We start from the raw sequence: 19,658 nt of genomic DNA, 5'->3' as shown, positions 1-19,658 counted from the left end.
AAAATTTCTCCTCTATGATAAAACTCTCGCACTGAACAGCGAGTACAAATGAACATAAGCAAGTTTACATTACTGTACAATAGACTTATTAACGGAAAACTACAATCGTGGTATTGTGTTAATATAAATATATTATATAAAATGTGAAGTTATATAAAGGCTGTAGTTCATTATAATGTCCAGTTTAATCCTGCAGGATCACAAACTTTACTTTCTCTTCTTTCCAACAGACTCCCAATAAAATCACAGTGTAGGTGATGCAAACCACAGCAGGTCAATAATAATAAAATCTAAAGCATCAGTCTGTCTGTGATTGATAGAATTGTAGATTTAAACACTACTTACACTGAAGTGCTTCAATACGAAAGCCGCTCATACTGCTGAATACAGATGAGTTACATCAGTTCAGAAATGCTTTCAGTGAGAATACACTCGAGCAACTGTGCACGACCTCCAGACTTCATGCAGAAGTATAATTCAGCCTTTAGAAATTCATGGATAGGAGCTTCTGAGCAACACGGCTGTCCACCTGACACCGATCCGAAACCAGAATTATCCATATCCTTGTTGAGTTGCTGTATCTGTTTCCCATCACATAATACTAACCATGAAAGTAAGAAAATTAACAACAGTAGCAACAAGGGAGGAGCTTCAAGGTTTTTCTGATAGCTTTTTCTGCGAAAGCATTGAAAATTCTAGCTGGCTTGATTGTCGGAGTCGAGTGACAACTTGTGAGGATTGACTTGAGGTCTGATATACCGTTTACTTGGCATATATATGGTACGTTCCAGGATTTCCGAATGTACTCAATGTAGAAAAAAGTTTCTAGCTAGCTAGAATCCTAGCTGCCCCCCCCCCCCCCCCCCCCCCCCCCAAAAAAATGACAGTTGTCTGAGTTGAGTGTTCTTGGTCCTCGGTCCTTTTGCAGTGCCATTATTTCAGCCATTGATAAAATGTTACATTCTACCAAATTTACTAGGTTCGCTGATATTTACGATATACATTTCAAAGTTGGCTAATACATCTCAAAAGGCTGCTAGTACACGTGGGTAAAGTTGTGTTTTGTTGCCTGTGTGTTCCGTCCTTGACTCCTTTCAGAGAACCGATGTAGGCGCAGAGTGTCGACCCACATCCGGAGTCATGGGCTCTGAAATCAGTGGATTGATTGGCATCAGGATTTGAAATTAACTTTTTCACTCACCAGCCAATTTGGCTACTAAATTTTTAAGTTACCGGCCATTCAGAACTTCTACTAGCCAAAAAAAAAAAATTATTTGTTTTGTGCTTTTCCAACGCATATGTCAGGCAGTCCTCACAGTACATTATCTGATTTGTGGAGTCATAGATGAGCCATTCGCGCCCAGTTTGCCACTTGGTATTAAAACTTCTGCTTTTCTTTTCTTGGGCTCCTTCGTTGTTTGGGGCGACTTTCCTTTTTACGGTGGGGTTAGTAACCCCAGCTAAGTTTCGCCACATTATTACAGTATGTTCGAGTCCAGAGTTGTATCGAGAGTTGTATCGAGTCTACGCACCGTTATTTGTTGCATAGTGACGGGCGTGTTCAAGTAATCCAGATATGCACACAATCTGCGCAATAATGCTGTATTTAGTATACCATTATGGCTCACGAGTTTAGTATTTGCGCTAAAACTGTGCAGATTTGGCTTACATGAGCTTTACCAAGTGAGAATTAACAAGTGAACATTATTTATAAAAAAGTAACCTGCCAGATTGGCTAGTGATTTGACAACTTTACCTGCCACAGCTGATTTTTACCCGCATTTGGCGGGTGTTAATTTCAAACCCTGATTGGCATGTAAACTTAGCCCCCGTCCAATACTCACCCCTAAAGCTGGTTTGTACTGGGAGGTTTTCCTCAGTTTATATATTGGCTTGTTTGGTTTATCATGCCTTTCTACTTCTGTAAATGTAAACCCAGCACATGCTGATTTCATTCATCAATTTGACTAAAGACAAAGTGCTTTGCTTGCGGATTTTGTGTCACACCCTCAAACACATAACAAACCATCCTACACACAGTGAATAAACATTAGCAGTTTATGGGGTGGTTCCTGGATACACAGTAATTCAAGTCTGAGATTAAAGTTGAAACAGAAACTTTGGTGCGGTACCTGTTTGTGTGTGAATGCTGCGATGTTTCTAGGATGTATTCCTATTGCTCTTTTTGACCACATTTGATTGTTTGTACTCGAAGCAGTGGAACAGGAATCCCCGCATGTGCGTGTGTGATATTGTGTTTTGTTGCCTGCATGTTGTGCTCTGGTGATGAACTCCCGAGTCAGTCCAAATCCTTCGTAACTTGATCCCCTTGCCCTTGACCACTGCTCTCTTACTCCTAATCCTTCTCCATCCCCCTCTCGTCATTTCTTTCTTTCCTTCTGGCTCTTGGATTCCCTGTGTAGTTTTCTCTTTGCTCCGCCCCTCCCTCTTCTCATGTGCTATCGGTTTCAGGAGATTGAGCTCAGCTGCAGATTGTTCTCTTTGTCTCGGTTCAGTCTGAGCGCCTGCAGTCGTCTCGCTGTCTCACAAAGTGCAGAGTGAGACAGACATGGATACAGATACCTCAAACTAAATTTGTATTGATGAATGTTAAGAGCATTTATGCTCATTACCGGGGATGCCCTGATACGTCCCTGGCTATTTTTATCACCTGGGGCTGAATTTGAACTTAGGAAGTGTAGGAGCTCTGCTTCTTTTATCTGTGTGAGAATGATTACTACCTTCAGATCATAAGCTGGTATAAGCCAATAACCAGAGCCTCAGAGCGTTTATATCAGTGTAGGTTTGTGTGCATGTATGATCATCTCTGCAGCAGAAATAGTTACTTTTCCACAGGAAGTTAACACCACTTCCGTCTCACGTTGTTCCCATGCCAGCTATATTATGCACCTGCCCCCACACACACACACACACACACACAGTCTTTCACATACAAATGCAGGGTTTCGTTTCACCCCATTTAAAATATGCTTTCAAGCTTTAGGCCACGCCCCCCTACCTGAGTCTGATGCTTTTGTTTCTGAGGAAAGTGATTTGACTGTTTGTAACTCTGCGATGACCTTTTGTTCATGTTTATAGACAAGATTGTGCCATACAGAGTCAGAAACCACATCAGCAGGTCTGTTTGAGATGCTAAACAACTGCACAATTAGTGCTTCATGCTAAACTGGGGGCTGTGTGTTTCCATTACTTGTTAAGTACATTATTCTCATAGGTCTAAAGAAGCTAAAGAAGCAAACTTTAGACACAAATATGGCTCAGCTGATCGACTACATTTGGGGTATTATTAGCGGAATAGCAGGGTGTTAGAGTCATGAAGAGAGAAGACGTGTCCGCAACTTGTTCATAAAATAGATCCAGTTTGATCTACGGGTGATTATTCAACCGTTTCTTGGCTTAACGTGTGTTCCTTTTGCATATCTGTATTTCATAAACTATGCAAAGGACACCATGTCATATGATGCTCATACTTTCTTCTTACTATACTCTTGAAATCAAAGTGTCCACCTAGCACCTTAAAGAATGTTTCAGTTTGTTCCTCTTGTGGAACCCTTAAAGGTTTTATGGATAACACTGCAACAGAGGATCCCCTTTCAAAGTACACTTCCTTTAGGAAGCTGAGAATCCTAAATTATCTACATAATTCTCAAGGAACTTTTTAAGGTTATATAATCAAAAAGCCAGAATGTGTTAGTGCTTAATTTGGGAGAAGGTTTAGTGTGTGTGTGTGTGTGTGTGTGTGTGTGTGTGTCTGTGAACGTGCAAGACGGAATCTTATTGGTTGGTTGTAGGTGTTATGGGGGGGAATGTGTGAGTTTGCCACTTAATGTACAAGCAGAACTCTTCACAGCATTAAATAGGAAACGAGGAGCACACATTCACAAACACACACATACACAAACACACACAAACACACACAAACAAACGCATACCGTGGCCTCATTCCTCTCATTCTTCTCCTGCTGCTCTGTCTCTCCTCCACACTCTGATAATGTTTCTGACACAGCAATGATATTCATGTGCTTATCATCCTGTTGCACACACCCTTCAGAAGAACTTCTCTGTGTGTGTGTGTGTGTGTATCTGTTTCTTGTCATGGTTCGACTCATGATGGGGTTTGGTGGTGTGGTTTTGTGTGGGGCATTTGGTAAAGAAATGGGGGGAGTGAAAAAGAGAGAGGTTGAGTCAGAGAGGTTTTCCAGAATAAACACAGCTGTGTGGGTATAACAAACTTGACTACACACACCCACGACTGGGCAGTGCAACTCATGCCAAATGATGTGTGTGTGTGTGTGTGCTTGCTCTATTTTGGTTCCAGTTCCACTTCCAAACAATGGCTCACTGTTAACGATTTTCCTCTTGCTCCGTTTCAGGACTGGAAGTGAAGTCAGGTGCTGTTGTTGTGGTGTCACACTTCTGCACTGGAGGGATTCCCACACACACTAGTGTGGTGAGTTTTTATTCACAGATTGGATTCTCAGTTCCCTGTTCTGAATGTGTAGTCTGCAACAACAACCTCTGTTTGTTGCCTCAGGCTGGATGTATCACACAGAGCACCAGTATTCTGGCCGGTACTCATGGGACTCCTTCCCCTCTGGCGGTTCCAGCAGGGCTTCATGGGCTCCCGGCTCCAGCCGCCACTTGCCCCCTCCATCCAGGTATGCTATCAAGTTACCAAAATACTGTCATTCATACACCACTGTACTCATGTACTCATGTACTCCATCCATCCAAAGGGGCAGTGGTGGAGGGTACCAGTCAACCCTGAGCCATGCGTCAGGAAGAAACTATCACAAAGCTTATAACAATAGGTCAGTCCGAGTCTAGTCAATACCATTCAGCAACTTTCATGAGGTTCAGCCATCTGAACATTTTATTTGCTGTGTTGTTTCCAATTTTCTGCTTGCCACCAGACCTCCGGAGTTCAACAGGCACAGAGTTCATGATCACCCCAGAGAGAGAGGGCCAAACAGTAGAGATCGAGTCACATCATGGTCTTGGGGTTCGAATCAGCACCAGAACCCTGACCGGCCCACTATGAATGGATACAGCTCAGGATGTGGAGGACGTGTTCCCAATAATCAGCCTCCAAGGGTGAGCAAGAGTGAAAGAGAGAGAAATGTGTGAGCCTGTATGCAACCACAAAAAGATCTAGGGCTAAAAAAAATTAGGAAGGTCTAATTCATTCATTTTTAGTAATAATTGCATTATCCTGGTCAGGATCCGGAGCCTATCCCAGGAACACAGGGCAGGAATATGCCCTGGCTGCTACTGGTTTCTGGAATTGCCCAGTATTGCAGAATACCCTTCAATGTTATTACATATTTCATTCCATAGTATGGAGGCCCTCACCAGCAGCACCGGACCCCAACGGCAGACAGATGGAGTCCAGTGGCCTCATCCAGATCATTTCAAAGTCCCTCAATTAAACGTCCGGCCCCCAGAAACCCCTCACCATCAAGAGATGACTGTCCCAGCAAGAGAAGTAAAAGCGTCAGCTCACACCAGGTCAGTGACCTTTTTCTTTAACCTAACCTTTACATATGTCTTTGAAGGTCTTCAGTCATTAATGAATGTTTGGTGTATCTTCACCCCTCATCCACGTGGTTGCCCAAGTTACCATGACTCGCAACTATTGAAGAAAAGTATTTTAGCACCATCTGCTGTTCAGTTTAAGAACAGCTTGGGTAAGATTGAGTGTATTCCTAAATAGTTTGTTCTTATTTATTCCTCTGCAGGCTCTTCACTCCAAAATTAAGCACCCTATGCCTATGAATCGCCCTCCCTTGTCTCATTTCCCTCGCACCTGTAGTCCTCCATACCGCAGTGATGCCCAATGGAGTCAGTCAAATAAGAGACAGTCTGCTTCAGGCTTTCAAGTCAGTCATCAAACGTTTCCTCCCTTGTTTTGGTTTCCTTTGAACTAAGCCTGTTATAGTCTTAAAAGAAAATCAAAATATTTCCACTCTGTTCCTGTCTCAACAGGAGTCTAGTCAGTCCAACAGCAGAGATCACCTCCACAGGATCCATCCAGCGTTCTCATCTACCCTTGGTGGCCCTGGCCAAGATTTCCACAGCTCAAAGTCCCTGAAACTCGGCCACCTCCACTCTTATGGCCACCAAACCCATGATCACCTGGGATCCCATGGAACCAAAGGGGACTGGGAACGTTCTGTACCGCCCTCACCAGCAAACCTCACCAGAGTGCCTTATAGCCCCCAGCACCAGCCTCCAGCGGGCCCACACTGGCACCCAGTACCTCATGCCAGCCGTGGTTCACCCACGCCAGCCTGGAAGGACAAGCAGAGCAGTGTGAGTGCTGTCATGCCTCATGAGCCATTTAAACCACCTTAAGGCCTATCTTTGGATTTTTGTCCAAGCATAGGAAAGAAGTATGAGCAATCATATTTGCTCCAGGATGGACTTTCAAATCCGTCAAGCCCTTAGTGAGTAACTAAGGGATTAGGGTGTTTTAAGATCAGCACTTATCTAGTGAGCTTTGAGTGCTATGTTTCCTTATCCTAAAATGTGGTGTGCTTCTGTTTCTGCACAGGAAACCAGGCGCTCTGGTCTAGGGCCTGAAGAGTGGCAGCAACTGCAAGGGCTGAAAGAGGGAGGGCGGCATCACAGCACCCCAAAACACACCCAGCTCCATTGCAGCCCTGAAGGCAGAAGTGTTCGATATGGCACCACCTGTGGGAGAGCAAGCCTGTCCCCAAGCCCTGAACCTGGGTCCAGCTCTCAGAGGCTAGAGGGGAAGAAAATCAGGGTTTCTAAACACCGAGCTCCATCGACTTACACTAAGCCCAGCCACTCTAACCATGGTGGCCAGGAGAGCCCAATTCGTCGGCTGGACACAGACATGTTAAAGCATGTAGAAACCAAGAAGAGACACCGAGAGCGAGAGAGAAAACAAGAGAGGAAAGGGGAGGAGGGGGCAGATGAACGAAAGGCAAGGCTACTAAGAAAACTAGAGGCAAAGAAAAAGAAAAAGGAGAGGCAAGAGAAAAGGGGCCACCGGGAAAGGAAAGGAAGCCATAGAAAAGGGGGACAGTCTGATAGAAATACAAAAGATGAGAGGAAAAGAGCAAGGAAAGCAGAGAGAAATGGCATCAAGAAAGGAGAAAAGGACCATTTAAGAAGAGAGATGTCTCCCCAGACTCCTTGTGAGTCACCGAGTAAAAGTCCAGACTCAGCCATCTTTGAGTCTCCGCCCCCGGCAGCTTTTACAGACACATCACTGTGTATTCCCAAATACACAAAACATGAAGAAGAGGAGGAGTCCAGCTGTGACTCTGACTCTTCACACACCTCAGGGTTCATTTTGCCCTCCACTCCCCCTTTAGCAAATCAGAACCATCCGCTTCAATGTCAATCAAAGGACATTGCTAATAACATAACCTCAGAAAGTAACAACAGCCTGCCATCCTCTGAGCCTACAAGTCCAAACACCAGCAGTTTTGGGACTCAAGACAAGCAGCTTGACCAGGAGGACATTACCTCTGAACCCCCTGCTAGCAGTGAGCAGGAGTTGCCACTGTTGGATCACTCCAGTGGTTTAGAGGAAAAAATTCCTAAGCCTGAGGAGAAGAACCAACATGCTCCAGATCTACTTCCTGCCCACAGCAATTCTATGGAGGACCATCTGCGACTGGATCCCTCAGCTAGCCCCCCGGTACTGAGCTGGCAGGGCTCCCCTGTTTCAGATCTCAGTGAGGAAGAGGAGGATGAAGCAGGGGCTAACATAGCAGGAGTAATCAGGAGACCAGTCCTCCAGCCAAGCCCCACTCATTCTTCTCCAATCCAAGACCCAGAGGAAATCTGGAAAGAGCCAGGTCATCCCATGGATCTGGACTACCGCCACAGTGACTTGGCAAAACTGTATGGCATTGCTGAGTCTTTAAAAGTTATGGAGGAAGAAGAAGACAAAGAACCCTTAGCAGAGCAGCAGGACAGTAGCACAACAACCTCTCAGGGACCACATCTGCATGACACTGATGATATCATGGCCACAGACAGCCATAAGTACACCTACAGAGGTGGCCCCTTTGGTCGGCCACCTCCCAACACAACGGCTAGGGTCAAATACTCTTCCTCACTCTCACTGGGACCAGAGATACACCATCCAGAGCAGCACAGCCCAACCTCCACATCCCCAAGAGCTGTGTCTCCAGTGGCCATGCCCTTGACCAGCCTTTCCCCTTCCATATCTACCTCAGACCTTTCAAAGCCTGACAACAACATGCAGGCAAATGAAGAGAAAAAAGAGGACAGAGTTGTTCAGAAGGAAGGTGATGACATTATCGAAGCTGTAGAATCATTAAAAAAACCAATCTGTACCTCTTTGGTGAAGGAGAATGAGGTCAAGGTGTTGCCCTCTGCCTTGTCGCCTGCTACCTTGCAGGCTAAACTGGCACACAGCTGTGAAGTGCTGCTGAACCAGAGCCCCAGTACCCTCCTTTCATCAGAAGTGAACAGTGGAAAGGAAAAATCTAAAAGCAAACTGGAGAAGAAGAAGCAAGGGCAAGGCAGGGACAGAAAGAGAGAGCAGCAGAAGAATCAGACAACAAAGACCGGCAGCAGTGATATAACAGAGCCAAGTATCAGAGAGGGAAGACAGCATAAAAAGCAGAAAAGGAATGCCAAAAGTGAGAAACAGCATTGCTCGTCTGGTAGTGAACCTGCCAAACAGCTTGCCAAGGTCTGCAACAAACAAGAGGTAGTAGAGAGGAAGCCAACAGAGACAGCAAAGGAGCAAAGAAAAGGGGATAAGGAGAGAGCCAAAGCTAAAGAGGAAAACAAGGAGGAAGATGCAGAAATGACAAAAACAATCTTGTCCAGCGGAAATGGCTCCAGTACAGCTCCAGCTGTTCGGGTTCTGTCCTCTGTGCCGCTGAAAGAGCTAAAGATTCAGCTGGTGAAGCTCAAGATCAGTGGGAGGCAGACCTTCATTGCCTCCGAGTTTGAGCAGAAGAGGATCCCGCTGAAAGAGATTAGCATCAACAACAGTGCAGCAGAGATCATTAGAGCCTGCAAGTGAGTATTCGTACTTGTTTGGGCTAGCTTCTTCAGCTGGTATAACTTCTTTATGTGGAAAAGCATCTTATGCTTTTCCACATAAAGATGTTATACCAGCTTAAAGATGCATCTTTACATGTATCTTTAGATGAATAGTAATACCAAAATTAGCTGGAATACCATTTTAGGAGAAGATAGAATATTTACCTTTAAACCATTAGCTGGGATAACATTCTTACATAATAAAAATAATAATAATAATAATAATAATAATAATAATAATAATAATATCACTGTTAGTATATCAGCTTTAGCTAACTAGCATCTTTATAAGGGAGCAGTTCTAGCTACTTTTGCTAGAGTAGCACCTTGAGCTTCTAGCTACATGTCACTTTAATTAAGACATTATCTAGAATAGCTTCATACATAAGATGGATTAGCATCTCTATCTGAAATAGCTTCTGTGGGTGTAATAACATTGTTAGCTAAACAGGACCTTGAGCTGGAATAGCATCTTTACCTAAGCAGAACATCACTGGGCTAACATTTTAATTTGGAATAGCATCTGTAGGTGTAATAGCATGTTTATCTGGAATATCACACGTTTTAACTGATTAGTATCTTTAGCTGTAAAAGCACCATTTAGCCTGACTAGCATCTTTATCTGAGCAGAAACACATCTTTTGCTGGATCAGCATATGGAGTTAATGGATAGGTTCTCCCCTTTTGCTCTCCATATCTTTCTTTCTCTCTCCTTTTTTTATTCCCTCTTTCTCTGTTCAAGTTAAGAAGGCTTTATTCGCTGTAGCAAGTAACATTTTTCTAAGAGTAACATAACATGCACAGCACATGTAATAACAGCGCTAATACAACTTGGGCAGAGTTCAGAAGGAAGAAGGCAAGAAAGAACAACAGAACAATAATTCTGTTTTACTTCTTTGTCTATCTGTGTTTCTGTATACCTGTCTGTTAGAGATGCGAAGGTGCAGGGTCGTTTCCGTGAGTCCTATCTGCTTCCTTCTTTGTCTGTGAAGCCTGTGCTGAATGTCGAGTCTCAGATTCCCCGAGAGAAGCTCAACCCGCCCACGCCCAGCATCTATGTAAGCTAGAGATTTGTTTTATTGTTTTATTTTTTCACATGTTAGAATCTTTTATGTGTTTATTATAGGATGTACAAGCTCCCTGATTGATTCTGTGTGTGTTTCTAGCTCGAAAGTAAGAGAGATGCATTTTCTCCGGTGCTGCTCCAGTTCTGCACAGATCCCAAAAACCCGGTTACTGTTATCCGAGGCCTGGCAGGATCACTCCGACTCAGTGAGGACACACACACACACACACACAGACAGCAAGACACATCTTCATCCAATGCACGTGATCAGTCACAACATTGTTGTATGACATTTGGACATTTGCACTGGAGCTTTTTTGTAATGTGGCTAACAGGTAGGGAACATATATATCTGCCGGTTTAGCATGGTGCACTAAATCTACATTTAATTTGTAACACAGTGGCATCTCCTTAAGCCTGATGCTTTAAAATTAAAGAAGGGTATTTGCTTCCTTAAACCATAAATAACATGATCACATGACATTGCCACTAGCCTTTAGTATCAAATACTGTTTTTATTTACATATTATAATAGTTAACAACATTAGCTAAGCAAGCAAAATACCTATACACAGCACTAGCATTAACTAGCCTGCTAAAAGCTTAGCTAATATTTCTCCAGCAGCAGATATTTGATGTTATTAGCAAGTCAAGTTTGCTAGCATGCTAGCTAACCTTAGGCTAATTATTTATGTAATTAAAACTAGTCAATTTAAATAACATGCTAGCTAACATTAAATAAAAAGACAATGTTATATTGACAATGATTAAACTGGGAGCCAAAGACATCTGCTATTTTTTGGAGAGAGTTGTGATACAGACAAATTTATGTTTAAGGTCAGATGTCTCTCTCTCTCTCTCTCTCTCTCTCTCTCTCTCACACTCTCCGTCAGACCTGGGTTTGTTCTCCACTAAGTCTCTGGTGGAGGCGAACGCTGAACATGCAGTGGAAGTGAGGACTCAGGTGCAGCAGCCGGCTGATGAGAACTGGAACACGACCGGCTCAGCTCAGACGTGGCCGTGCGAGAGCAGCCGATCTCACACCACCATCTCCAAGTACGCGCAGTACCAGGCCTCCAGCTTCCAAGAGAGCCTACAGGTATATATATTCACACACACACACACACACACACTACAGAGTTTAGTCCGTTTGAACGTTCAACTGCAGGAAGTGAGTCAAACATGCTGTGTGTTTTGGGTTGTAGCATTTTTCTGTAGCTGTGTTCGATGTGATGTGTTTGTGGACAGAAGAACAAAGAGAAAGTCAACACAGGATGTGATTCACAAAATGTCTTAAACAAGTTATTTATATAATTATCTAGTAATTTATTTACTGTGTTTTCTGTGTTCTCTGGTTTTTTTGTTTGTGTCACATCTACATGTACATGGCAAACGTTTGTTTAACATTTTTCCATTGGTGTATTTCTGACCTGAGGTTTACGAGGACGTTTTCATCCTCTACATGCAACACAGCCAACTTTTTTTTTTTTTGATTCGTAGCAAATGGACAAATAGGTGTGAAAGCAGTGTAAAAAGCAGTTTCAGTAAAATATCTGGTCAGAGAAGAAACTCGGGTCTCTTTGGTGACCCCTGGCTGTGAAAAAAAATAAAGAAATACATAAACATGCAGTGATGCACAACATCCAACCAACCACGAAAATAAGAGAGAAAATAAAATTTAATTAAAACAAATTTTTTTGCTTATTGTCATTAAGGGTGCCAATACTTTTGTAGTTTCCTGTAGGTTTAGTTTAAGTTCACAGACAAGCTTTTAAATTGCAGGTCAAACCCATAGTTGAATTGGAAACCCTTGTTGTCTTGTCAGACCTTTTTTGTGTTTTAAACACCCCACAGGAAGAGAAGGACAGCGAGGATGAAGACGAAGGAGAGAGTAAAACAGAGTCAGAATCACAGACTCCATCCAGTAGCCCTTCCTGCACACAGAAGTGAGAAGATTAATCATTCACTCATCTGTTTATCTCTAAGTGTCCTCTTATGTTCTTCACAGTGTGTGTGTCTTTGCATGAGGTGTGTAAGCTGTTTGCTTCCCTCTCATTCAGCTCAGAGCAGAAGTCCTTCGGCAAAATCATCAAGTTTGGTACCAACATCGATCTTTCTGACCCAAAGAGGTAAAACATGCACACACAGACACAGGTGATTTATACCAGAGTGTGTGTGTTGATTATTTGTGTGTGTGTATGTGTGTATGCGTGTGTGTGTGTGCAGGTGGAAGTCGCAGCTGCAGGAGTTGTTGAAGTTGCCCGTGTTCATGCGCGTCTCCTCCACGGAGAACATGCTGAGCCACGTCGGACACACCATCCTCGGCATGAACACCGTCCAGCTGTACATGAAGGTCCCAGGCAGCCGCACACCAGGTACACACACACACACACACACACACACACACATGCACACACACACGCACGCACATACACACACTGAAATACTTTCAAAAACATTCACAAATAACCATAAATAAGTAAATAAACTAAACGGCTAAAAAAATTTTAAACAAACAAATATTTAAAAATGATGGGGAATTTACCCATAAATTAACATCATTTAATAAACAAAAATGCTCAAAAGGGGGAAATTGTAATAAATTAATAAACATTAAAAATGTTTTTTTTATAAGTTGAAGACAAAAAAAAAAAAACAAATACGAAAGTAACAATTCACTCACAAAATCACATAGAAAAAAATAGAACTTGGAGACGAAAAATACACAAAGAACCATAAATAATTCAACAACAAAGCTACAAGTGGAAAAAAATAAAAAATTAAGAATAAAAAAATGCTGAAGAACTAAAAACATAACCAAAATTAAAAATTTAAATTAATAAATTAATTTCATTAATTTCATTAATTATAATTCAAAAAAATTATTGAAAATTAAATCCAAAATATAATCATAATAACTCATACACATAGTAACATTTAAAAGCAAAACAAAAAGATTTTAAAAAATAAAGATGACATTTACACACAAAAAAAAAATGTACACATACATATATACATACACATATAATAAACTTGTTTGTACACCACACACACCCACACTTGTTCATTTAAAAATGATAAGTGTTGTGTTGATGTTTTGTATTTATCTCCTCAGGACACCAGGAGAACAACAACTTCTGCTCGGTGAACATTAACATCGGCCCTGGAGACTGTGAGTGGTTTGCTGTACATGAGCACTACTGGCAGGCCATCAGCCACTTCTGTGAGAAGTGAGTCACGTCTCGTGTCCTTACACAGGTTTCCTTAATCTAATCAGCTTGTAGCTAAATGAGCACTTCCCCATTCCCCATGTCTCCTTGTTTGTCTGTTTCCTGTCCATCAGGAACGGAGTGGACTATCTGACGGGTTCGTGGTGGCCGGTTCTGGATGATCTATATCGCTCCAACATCCCCGTGTACCGTTTTATCCAGCGTCCCGGAGATTTAGTGTGGATTAACGCAGGAACCGTTCACTGGGTTCAGGCCGTCGGCTGGTGCAACAACATCGCCTGGAACGTGGGGCCGCTAAACTGTGAGTGCTGAATAATACGGAAAAAGTGTAATGATTTCCACCAATAGCCTTCGATCTTTATATTCTGTTCAGCTCCTTTAGAACCTAAAAAAAATGGAAATGCATATCTACTGTTTGTTCAAAAATACACCCTACACACCACACACTAAAGTTCTGAACTAAACATGAGACTTTCTAATGTTACTTTAAAAAAAATTGTGCAAAATGTGGATAAGAATATGAGACACTCTGAGATAAAACAGGTTCTGAGCTAAATATGAGATACTAAACTAAGTACAAGACATTGTGTGCTAAATATGAGATACTAAAATAAATACATGACATTCTGTGCTAAATATGAGATACTAAAATAAATACATGACATCCTGTACTAAATATGAGATACTAAAATAAATACAAGACATCCTGTACTAAATATGAGATACTAAAATAAAGACATGACATTCTGTACTAAATATGAGATACTAAAATAAATACAAGACATTCTGAGCTAAATATGAGCTACCAAACTAAAACAAGACATTCTGTATTAAATATGAGATACTAAAATAAATACAAGGCATTCTATGCTAAATATGAGATAATAAACTAGTTACAAGACATTCATGAGGTACTAATCTAATATGCGACAGCCTGTGCTACATATGAGATACTAAAGTAGATATAAGACATTCTGTGTTAATTATGACCTACTAAACTAGATATGAGATACTAAATTAAATACGAGACATTAGGCTGAACATGATATTCTGACTTAAATATGAGATCATAACTATTTAGGAAATAAACATTAGATATTCTGAGATATATGAAATATTGTGAGATAAATTAGATACATACCTGAACTTATAATGCACTGTGATTGGTTATTGTCCAAATGATGTGGCGTAGCTGGTACAAAATACCCACAATGCACTTTGAGGGGTGTGTATCGGACATGGTAAGGCGAACGCACAAAATACTAGTCATGCAAGTGTTTTAAGTTGTAAGAACACTGTTGCTAGGCAACAGAGAAATATGACTGCCAAGATACAGATAGCACGTGCAAATAATGTCCTTCAATATGGTTAGTGTAAAGACACGGGTGGAAATGAGACAGAATTATGAGGAACGTCAGCATTTCCCTCAGATGTGTTGGTAATTTACTTTTAAAATTTCACTTATTTCACTTTTAAAATTTACTTTTAAAATTTCATTATTACACTTAGCATTGATCGCTAACCGTCAATGTTGTGTCAAAACTTGTGAATCTTTGAAGTCACAAATTACACAAGCTGTTTGTGTGTAATCTGTTTGTAAACATGAGGAAAACCTGTGTGTTTGTGTGTGTTTGTGTTTGTGTGTGTGTGTGCTTGCAGCCTATCAGTATCAGCTGGCCCTGGAGCGCTTTGAGTGGAATGAGGTCAAGAAGGTCAAATCGATTGTTCCCATGATTCACGTCTCCTGGAACGTAGCCCGTACAATCAAGATCACCGACCCAAACACTTACAAAATGATCAGGTGACTTCAGCTGGGGGGGGGGAATGATGGAGGAGGAGGGGATCTTGTGGGCCTTCTGAAAATGAGATTCTATTTTTTTGGGTTAAATATGAGACATTCTGAACTAAACTGGAGAATAATTTTGAATATGGTTCAAAACTAAGAAACTATGAGATTATTAATGAAACATGAGATATTCTGTGATGTTATGACAAAAATATGAGACATTCTGAGATAATTGAGACTCTGTGCTCAATATGAACCATTCTGAAGTAAAAATGAGATAATAAGTATATATAGATAAATGTGAGATAGTCTGACAAAAATATGAGACTTTCTGAGATAAATGCTTTTTTGAGTTAATATGAGATACCAAACTAAATATAATATTTTCTGAGTAGATAGGATAAACAAAATATCAGACATTCTGAGCTAAATATCAGTCATTTTGAGCACAATATGAGACGTTCAGAAAGAATATGAGATTTTGAATGAAATATGGGACATGTTAATCTAAGTAAGATATCCTGAACCACTTGTGGTCCGTGTCTGGTGTAGACATTGCCTCCTGCAGTCAATGAAACACATCCAGATCCTGAGAGAGCAGCTCATAGCAGAAGGGAAGAAGATCTGCTACCAGAGCCGCGTGAAGGACGAGCCGGCCTACTACTGCAACGAGTGTGACGTGAGTTACGCGCTATATAAAGTATACGATGAGGACTAATGTAAAATTTTAATTAATGAAGACGTGGGATGAATGTGCATCTATGACCCATGTGTGTGTGTGTGTGTGTGTACAGGTGGAGGTGTTTAACCTGCTCTTCGTCACCAGCGAGAACAGCAGTAGGAAGACGTATGTGGTGCACTGCCAGGACTGCGCTCGTCGGAGGTGCTCCACCCTCAGCGGAGTCGTCGTGCTCGAGCAGTACAGAGTGGAGGACTTGATGAACACCTACGATAACTTCAGCCTGGTCAGACACACACACACACACACACACACACAAACACACACACACAAAACACACACGACAAGAAATGTAGCATGTTTTTACAATATAGGATGATTTTACTGATTTGCATGTTTTACAGATGTTCCTTCATTATCAGGAGTGACATCAGGACAAAAGTTTTTATCCCCCTTGATGCAAATATAAATATTCTCTAATAAAGCTCGTGATTACTCATTTATCACTCTGGATACAAACAAATTTATTCCTAAATTGTTTACAGGAGCGTTTACACAAGAAATGTGGTGTTAATGAAAATCCAGTTCGTTTGTAAAAATGTTCGTATCCTACGTTTTGCTTCTGACTTTGTGAAATTTCCGTAAAAGGAGAGTCATTAATGTGAACCTCAACCGATCTGCTTTAAATCACATAATTGGTGATGAGTTAATGTGATTTTGTATGTGTATTACACTGTCAAGTTTACACCAGTTAGGACAAAAGTAATGGCACCCTATAAAAGAGGAAGAGTTTGTGTGTATCTATGGTAGCTGACACACCGCAATGGCTGAGCTGCGTTACTGGAAGATTTTAGCACATGCCACATTTAGAAGTGTTTTCTCACTGTTTAGTTTTCTGTGAGCTTTGCCTTTTATAGTGTTGTAATGGAAATGCACTTGGTTATTTACAACTGATTGGTGTTTATTATCATATGCATGCAAGTACATAGAAAACCAGCAAAACCTTTGTAAACCTGGTGCTCATTTTTTTAGTTCGATTAGGCCACAAAAACATTTACACAACTTCACTAAAAGATAGACAAAAAGTAAACTACATTTACAGCATTTGAGAGACACATTTGGAGCTATAAAACATTTCCTGATGCTAGTATAAATTGGTCAGGGTCTAAGAATGCTATGAGCTAAAATCCTGTTAGAGAGGAGTTAATACAATTAGTACAGCAACAAAACAATCCAAAAACAAATTCGTTCAATTTGTGCTCATTTAAATATTTAGTGTCTTGACTATGCTGCACCACTAGGGGGCACTGAGGTGCATGTTTAAAGCAGTACAAATATTAAACCGTAAAACTTAAAAAAAAAAAAAATGAAATGCCTGATGTTCCAGTACAGAAACCTGCAGCATGCCGATTTTTTTTTCTCTTTCTCTCTCTCAGGCTCCTGCGCCGTGTTCAAAATGAACCCAAGGTGTTTGATGTCACACAGCCATGACCAAATCTCCTGCTCGCTCGCCAGCAGCAGTGCCAACGTTCAGTTCTCTTGTTTATTTTTTATCATTATTTTTATTGTTGTTATTATTTTTTAAAATCAAAAACCACTACTGCGGACTCTCCAATCCACAAGCTGTTTACTCGACACTGTTTACAGAACCACATCAGCAGGTGCTTCATTGACTCGCTCGTCTTCCCCCTTCACCAGCTACTGGAGTCACGACGCTGTTACGACGCTGTTACGACGCTGTTACGATGCGTTATAAGCGCTCTGAGGTCAGACTGGCCAGAGACGTGCCACACACATACACACCGGCACACACTGGACCCAGGCGCGTAATACAAACTGTGTTTTTTTTTAAATGAAGCTCTCACACACACACACACACACACACACACACAAAGAGCAAACAAACTGCTGTGATCGTTCACAATCGCCGAAACATGTGAACTCATTCAGGTACTATTGTAGTTTACATTTATGCAAATGTCTCAGTTTATTTATTCGGCGTCTCTGGTGCTTTTATACGACACGATATAACAGCAGGGGAAGGAGCCACACACACACACACACACACACACACACACACACACACACACACACAGGCATTACGAGGGGTTGCTACAATGATATTGTCATGAATACATTTACTACAACGCTAAACTTTCTAAATGCTGTTTGCATACTGATCTGGGTGCTATTATTTTTACTTTTTTATTTTTTTAATTTTTAAAGGTTTTCAAAAAGAGAGAAAAAAACTTTAACACCATTTTGGCCTTGTGACAGATTTAAAATGGAAAAAAAAAACAAAAAAAATGAAGAAAGCAGTAATGCAATATTAATGATTTTTACTACAATATTGCATTTTTCTCAGAGCATTAACAATTTTCACAAATGTTAAAAAAAAAAACAACAACAATACGGGTTCAAATCTTATTTGCATTTGTCCAGAAAACCTTGTGAGTGTTTAGTGATTTTTTTAATTATTACTATTGTTTAAAAAAAAAAAAAATAATGATTCCTGTTGTTTTTTTGTTTCTTTAGTCTTGTTTGTTCTGCATTTTTTTGAAGAATTTGATTTGCATTCTTTTTTTTTTTTTTGAAATTGTGATTTATTTATTCGACTGCTTCGGGTGTATTTATTAAAGCGTACGTGGTGCTCCTCTTAACGAGGGAAGTCCAGATTTTGTAAATGAATTTTCAATAATTAACCCTTTCAGACCCATTTTGAAGGCACAACATCATTTGTAAAGAAAAACAAAACAAAACAAAACAAAACATTAAATTCATTCACATTATAAAATTAAATAGCAATTCGGAACTATTCTCTGATTGGTTAACGAATAGCCTGCTAACAGCCAATCAGTGGAGTTTATGTGTTTGAATGAGTCATAATGGTGACGTGGGTCTGAAGGGGTTAATTGTGCTGATTTCTGAGGTGGTGCTGAAGCTGAGAAGGAGGACGTTTAATTCGTGATGGTGCTTGATCCCCCTTGGCTCGGCTGTCCCTCGGCGTGTATATGATCTAGAGAATTACATATGAATATTAACGATATTAATCTCACAGCTTGGTGCTTAGAACAAAGTCTGTACAACCTGAATGTCTTTGTACTGTATCAGATTAAAGAATTCGTTTTTACCTTTTTTTTTCCATTCCATGAAATGAAATAATATGAGATGTCGTGCTACCTGTGGATGACGACTATCATAATCGCTCTTCTTTACGATCTTTTTAATGATGATATTTCTCTTGCAGATTTCGAAGAGACTGTGGTTGGTTGCTTTCTCTCCACTCGTCTCTTGAGTGTTGATTTTTTTTCCCACTCTTTATGATTTAGGATTTTATTGTAAAAGGTAAAAAAAGAAAGAAAGAAAGAGAGAAAGAAAGAAAGAATGAAAGAAAAAATAAGAAAAAAAAAACCTGAGCCAGACCTGTCTTAAACACCTGTGTGATTTTTGTGTGTCATAATTGATATAATATTAATAATACCTAAGATTGAAAAAAGAAATAAAAGCATTTTCATAAATTCAACAAGTTATTTTTGGGGTTTATTACAGAAAGCTTTATTGCAGAGATTTCCTTTTCCTCGGTGATGTGTGTTAAAATAAGGGTGACAGCTCGGCGCCCTCTGCAGACGGATATCCTGGATCCAAGGACAGGAAATCAGTCCCGCATGACTCTCAGGATATCCCCTTAAACACTATTTTTTTCCCACTGCTGCTCCTGTCATTTCTGATGCATGATTCCCACCAAATATTAATCCTCTTTATCTGGTTCCAATCCCCCATACATCTCCTCTCTAGAGTTTGAAGCTCCTTTGCGAT

At 40.7% G+C, this 19,658-nt stretch overlaps 1 protein-coding gene across 2 annotated transcripts in view; it reads left to right on the top strand.

The window, feature by feature from the left end:
• kdm6bb (lysine (K)-specific demethylase 6B, b) overlaps nucleotides 1-19,368 on the top strand; it is a 26,992-nt gene extending 7,624 nt beyond the window's left edge. For both annotated transcript variants that reach the window (XM_053241455.1, XM_034312596.2), the window contains exons 2-21: nucleotides 4,395-4,471; nucleotides 4,556-4,679; nucleotides 4,758-4,832; nucleotides 4,935-5,115; nucleotides 5,359-5,529; nucleotides 5,760-5,900; nucleotides 6,007-6,333; nucleotides 6,575-9,057; nucleotides 10,013-10,139; nucleotides 10,248-10,353; nucleotides 11,041-11,246; nucleotides 12,002-12,093; nucleotides 12,208-12,276; nucleotides 12,374-12,522; nucleotides 13,263-13,377; nucleotides 13,491-13,678; nucleotides 15,037-15,178; nucleotides 15,716-15,842; nucleotides 15,958-16,128; nucleotides 17,279-19,368. In XM_053241455.1, the coding sequence (XP_053097430.1) occupies nucleotides 4,561-4,679; nucleotides 4,758-4,832; nucleotides 4,935-5,115; nucleotides 5,359-5,529; nucleotides 5,760-5,900; nucleotides 6,007-6,333; nucleotides 6,575-9,057; nucleotides 10,013-10,139; nucleotides 10,248-10,353; nucleotides 11,041-11,246; nucleotides 12,002-12,093; nucleotides 12,208-12,276; nucleotides 12,374-12,522; nucleotides 13,263-13,377; nucleotides 13,491-13,678; nucleotides 15,037-15,178; nucleotides 15,716-15,842; nucleotides 15,958-16,128; nucleotides 17,279-17,302 (5,013 nt within the window). In that variant the 5' untranslated portion in view covers nucleotides 4,395-4,471; nucleotides 4,556-4,560 and the 3' untranslated portion in view covers nucleotides 17,303-19,368. The remainder of the gene's footprint in view (nucleotides 1-4,394; nucleotides 4,472-4,555; nucleotides 4,680-4,757; nucleotides 4,833-4,934; nucleotides 5,116-5,358; nucleotides 5,530-5,759; nucleotides 5,901-6,006; nucleotides 6,334-6,574; nucleotides 9,058-10,012; nucleotides 10,140-10,247; nucleotides 10,354-11,040; nucleotides 11,247-12,001; nucleotides 12,094-12,207; nucleotides 12,277-12,373; nucleotides 12,523-13,262; nucleotides 13,378-13,490; nucleotides 13,679-15,036; nucleotides 15,179-15,715; nucleotides 15,843-15,957; nucleotides 16,129-17,278) is intronic.
• Nucleotides 19,369-19,658: the final 290 nt, after the last annotated feature.

Source organism: Pangasianodon hypophthalmus, chromosome 17 (assembly GCF_027358585.1).
Source record: "Pangasianodon hypophthalmus isolate fPanHyp1 chromosome 17, fPanHyp1.pri, whole genome shotgun sequence".
In the NCBI taxonomy this organism is placed as follows: domain Eukaryota; kingdom Metazoa; phylum Chordata; class Actinopteri; order Siluriformes; family Pangasiidae; genus Pangasianodon; species Pangasianodon hypophthalmus.
This window is presented reverse-complemented; position numbering and strand designations above follow the sequence as displayed.